At 27.5% G+C, this 5,606-nt stretch overlaps 1 protein-coding gene across 1 annotated transcript in view; it reads right to left on the bottom strand.

Annotated features, from left to right (window-relative positions):
* Positions 1–282: 282 nt before the first annotated feature.
* LOC100169013 (dynamin-1-like protein) overlaps positions 283–5,606 on the bottom strand; it is an 8,333-nt gene continuing 3,009 nt past the window's right edge. Inside the window, exons 2-3 of the mRNA XM_016801175.2 lie at positions 3,723–5,142; positions 283–976 (exon numbers count right to left, since the gene is read on the bottom strand). Of these exons, the coding sequence (XP_016656664.1) occupies positions 317–976; positions 3,723–5,111 (2,049 nt within the window). The 5' untranslated portion in view covers positions 5,112–5,142 and the 3' untranslated portion in view covers positions 283–316. The remainder of the gene's footprint in view (positions 977–3,722; positions 5,143–5,606) is intronic.

The following is a 5,606-nucleotide window of genomic DNA, read 5'->3' as shown; positions in this document are numbered from 1 at the left end:
TATTGACTTCCCTTTTATAATTTTTATTCATAACAAAAAGAATAATAAAACTTGTTTAACATTATAAAATGTATTAGAGAAAATTATATTAAAATGCATAACAAAAAAACAGCAAAATAGTATTAATTGAAACTAAACGACTTGAAAAAATAATAAACCAATACAAAATTATTTTGTTTCATATTATAATACCTAATAGTATAATAAAATATAAAATTAATTTTTATGCTCTTAAATATCGTGCAACGAATTAGCATAATTACACATTAATAAAAAATCATATAATATATAGTTAATTGTATTTTTTAAATATTAATCAAAAACATTGAATATCTATCATATTTTGTAATGCTTTATTTACCGCATCTAATAATTGCTCAACTTTTATACGATGTTCAACAATTCCATCTTCTTCAACTAATACTTCATCAAACGACTGGTTCAATACGTAAGGTGTAAAAACTTTTTCACTCAAGTTATGTTCAAAATCATCCAAAACTAAATTCACCATTTTATGTTGTATTCTCTTTGGTACATAGTCCCCTAAGATTTCTCTGATAAATTCAAAATAACAATAAGTTAAGCGTTTATGTATCTTAACTTGTTTTGAACTTTTAACAGTTTGGTCTGAGTCATTTAACCCAGATAACAGTAGTTTAAACTTTTGTATTTTATTTTCTTCTTCTTCTTCTTCTTCTTTTTCTTCATCACTTTCTTCATTATCCTTATTTTGATTATCAGATATCGTAAGAACATCATCAAATGTACCATTATCATCAAATGTACCATTATCATCAAATGTACCATCATTACCATCCGCTGTATTGCACTCAACTATAGATGAGCGGACTAATTTTAACAAAAACAATGGGTTGGTCATATTCAAACATGTCTGGTAAGTCTCAATGTGAGATATTATAGATTCTTTCAAATTTATAAGTTTTTCATCCAACATTGTATTAAGGACATTTCTTACCTGAAATCAAATATAAATAATTATTCAAAAAAAATTTTATGTATTACAATTTATTATTATTATTAAACATGTGTTAAAATATTGTAGTTATTACAGTATATTGAATAATTTAACCATTTTTTATCAGTTTTTTCGGTAATTTCTTAAGGGCATTGCATGCGGCGATTTGGTGCCTTTGTCTCAATTTCTATTTAAAAAATGTAAAAATGTTTGAATTGGTATACAAGTTTACTTTGCATCGGTCAAAACATATTTTTAATAATATTTTTTAATAAATTTATAAAAACATTTTTTTTTATTTTTTATAAAATTTAAAATATTTATTCTCATCAAAATATTGCTACAATTGAAAAAGTACTTAGACTAAAAGTAAACTTGTATACCAATTCAAACATCTTTACATTTTTTAAATAGAACAACTAAAAGTACCCTAATTTTTGTCAGGGGCTTAGGTCGATATTCCTATGTTACACGTGTGTTCGACAAAGACAGCAAATATCTGCATGCAACGCCCTTAAGGCTGTTGAAAGTGGGTTGTTTTTTTGTGTATATAAATTTTAGACCAATAAACGGATGAAAAAATAAATATACTTTCAGGAGTATAATTTTGAAAAAAAAAAATGAATTCGGTAGGTACTAATTAAACTATACAATATCAGAGAATAAGGAATTCAAATATGTTTTCAAAATTAAAATCAGGCTTTTGGTACTGAGTGAACTTTTCCTCCACTTTTTGGGACTATCATGTTTAAACTTTTTTTATAGCAAAATCACTATGTGTGACTGCGCGTATGTATGTTAAGGATTACACAGAATCTTAGCTGTAGTTTATCTTTAATTACATAAAGCATTTGGGGAACTTATACACACTAATGATTAGTCACTAGTAACTACACACACAAATACACAATCATACAACACTCACAGGATATAGAATATTGCCTAAATCCGACTCCTTAAAAATGGTTTGCTTTCAACAGCCTTAAATAATTAATTATTTGATGCCATACACGGCAGTTGATGAGTTGTGGAATTTATAACAAATAGTGAGGATTGAATTGAAAACAGTGAATGTATAAGAGGAAAAAGAGTATGCAAATACTAATTCTTAAAACAGAATACATTGAACAATATTTAACAAAATGTAGTACCTAAGGTGGAAAAAGAAATTTAAAATGTCTATCACAAGTATAATTTTGTAGCCTTAAAACATTATTTTTCATTATATTGTTTATAATATTATACAGCAATAAATATTTACCATTTTAAATCTTATGTCTATTAAACACTATTCATTCATATGCTATGGTATAACAGTTTAAAAATATAACTATTAGACACTTCTAATTTATAAGTTGTGACAGATAAAAATATAAAATAAACATATGCTTTAAAGTAGGAATAGATAACTGTTGACTAGGTACAGAAATTTACATTATTTTATAAGATCAGTATAATAATATATATTTATTTTATAGTATTAAGCTATTAACTGATATTACTTAATATTTAATAGGTATATTAAACTGAAATTGAAAGAAAATCAGTGCCTGACATATACGTCCCACCAGTGGCGTGGCAAACTAAAAATTTTCCAGAGGCAAGTTACAAATATCCCAAGTATTAATTCATAATAATGTATTAATGTAATATAACTAATTATATTTCAGATCGTTATTGACTACCTATTAAGAATATCATACTATATTTTCTAGGGGACCCACCAGCTACCACCCATCCCTTTATTTAAGAAAAATCTCAGAAGCAATTGCCTCTGAAATTACCATTCGCCACGCCACTGCGTCCCACTATCACAGCAGATAATTTACAACAGTAATTGTAATAAGTTTAAAATCAAAATGCTGAAGTTGATCTTCTAAACCAGTGGTTCTTAACCTATTTTAGTTCAGCGCCCCCTTTATCGTAATAACTAATTGCTAACGCTTCATGCAAAATCAAATTTTCTTCTTATAAATATATATATGTAATATATAAACATACCTATATATTTATTTATTCATCAGTATATTATAACATTATTAATTAAAGTGAAAACTAGTTAAAATTAAGCCTGTTAATTTTGTCAGAAAAACACACTCACCGCCCCCTTCAAAACTATCACCCCCCGGAGAGACTGAAATGCCCCCAAGGGGGCGGTACCGCCCCCGTTAAGAACCAATGTTCTAAACCATAACGAGCATTATTATATTATATTAATTGTACATAATAAATAGTTTAAGCATTCAGAATAATATCCCATTGTTATTTGATTAGAATTAATTGTTATAACAGTTATTGACGTTACTTGTTGTTTTAAGTTTTAAATATTGCCAAGTAGCTACTCTGAATGTTTTTTTTCCATTTTATAGAAATACTCATCTGAACATAAATTGCAAATTAGTAAAAAAAAAAAGGTTATCCATCCCTTATATCCCCCCGTAAATATGTGAGATGGGATGGAACGTAAAAAAGGAGTGAAATATTTATTTATTTTATATGTTTTTCAATATATTTTTAATTTAAGAAAAGTATTAAAATTATGACAATAAGAAATTTTCACTTTTCACTTTTTAGTCAAAATACAAAAATACAAATTTATGTTTCAAGAAAAAATGAAAATTGAAAATGGTTATAAATTAATAATATGTTATTCAAAGCAATATAAGAATGAAACCCTCCACAGATTATCAACTATTCTCTGTTTAGATCCTACACCAATATTATAAATATTTCATATCATACTTACATCAGAATTTATCTTTGGATATCTTTTTAATATTTGCAAAATGTTTTCATCAATTGAATCATACATTTTCAGCATCTCCACACGTACAAAATCTACAGAGGACAAGGATGGTGCAATCAGATTACTCAGCTGTCTGCCTATCATATTTTCCAAGGCTTTTAGATTAATGAATGAACTTTTGGTAATTCCGGCTGTGTTCAGTAAAATAATTCTTATCTGTTCTTCAGATAAGTCAAGTAAAGGATCAATATTATTCACTTTTTCTAAATATTCTTCATTGATTATTTGTGCAATTCCAGCACCACCCATGACTATTTTATCGGAAACATCTTTTCTATTTCCCTGTATGGTATCACAATATGACTTGTATATATCTTTAAATAAGCCTAGTACAAATGATACCTTGCTGTCAGGTGTTTTTAATGTTCTTAACTCATTTTGTAGTCTTATTTTTGAGTCGTTTAATTTTTTTAGCAATATTGGATAAGTTTCTTTAATATGTCTTACCAAAATACCTTGTATTTTTTTAGCTAACTCTTTGTTACCATGATTTTTGTAGATATTAGGGTAGTTTAATCTCAAAAATTCTTTTTCACTTTTTACCGTTTCTTTCATCAATTTATTGTTGATAATATCTTTCTGGCTTCTGTTGACCACTCCAATTATGCCCAGTTTCACAGGAATTTTATGACCACAGAGTAGATTAGTAGTATCTTGAATTGTACCTTTGTCAATGAGATCTAGTTTAGTCACCACGGCTATTGTCCTTACACCTTCTGGATCCATTTTTCTAGCAATTTTTAAACTTTCCGATGTACTCAGATCTGTATTTGCAGTTACGACAGCTAAAATTATTGAATTTGGCTGTTGCACATATTTTAATATGAGCTCTTGTATTTGTTTGTTGGTATATTCAGATTTATTGCCAACGTGTACTTTTGTAATACCAGGCAAATCTACAAATGTAAGATCATATGAAGGAGTAAAAATTTTAAGTACAATTGGCTCATGGGTAATGCCTTTGTTAGCACCAGCCAGAACATTGGTCCGATTTTCTATTTCATATCTTACTTCATTAAAATTATCATAAATTTTACTAGGTTTATGAAGAAAAGTTGCCCAACATTTAATATTATGATTATTTGTTAATTTTATCATGTCCTCTAGGTCTGCTTTGGAATACCTAATCATTTGCAGTATAAGTGGAGCACGAGTTACAATACCCGTACCTAGAGGTAAAAAAGATTTACCGACCAAACTTTCCAGGACTGAGCTTTTTCCCGAACTCTGAGATCCGACGACAACAATCTGAGGTAATTCAATTTTATGCTCACCAATCACAGCAAATACATCTTGTAGCTTGTTTACGATTTGAATTAACAATTTCATAGTAGTATAGTAAAATTGTGATCAACACGACCTAAAATATAAAAATATTTATTGTTAATATATTGTTTAATTTACAAATTTTTCAATTGTGAATTATTTCATAATAATGCTGTTATTACATAGTACATACAGGAGACACAATTATCTTCCACATATACATCAATCATTATTTCTAGTCTGTCTTATTAATCAAAACGTACAATGCAATAATATAAATAAAATTAATTTTTCTTAAGAGGATGTCAGCTCACTATTTGTTTTCTTTCACTGACTCATGTGCAACATGGACAAAACGCATTTGTGCAGAATCGCTTTTTCTATTTTTAAGTAATTTTAGAGTAAAATCACCCATCACAAAAAAAGATTAAGGATAATATTTATGAAGGAATGACATCGATTTGTCTAAATATTGTTTCAAAACAATTTAAACGTCAATTAATTGTGAAAAATTTTTTGTTTATTTTGAAATTCGAATACAAAGTTAAATAACAATAA

The sequence above is a fragment of the Acyrthosiphon pisum genome, chromosome X (assembly GCF_005508785.2).
Source record: "Acyrthosiphon pisum isolate AL4f chromosome X, pea_aphid_22Mar2018_4r6ur, whole genome shotgun sequence".
Classification (NCBI taxonomy): domain Eukaryota; kingdom Metazoa; phylum Arthropoda; class Insecta; order Hemiptera; family Aphididae; genus Acyrthosiphon; species Acyrthosiphon pisum.
Note: the sequence above shows the minus strand (reverse complement) of the source record. Positions and strands in the feature narration are given on the sequence as shown.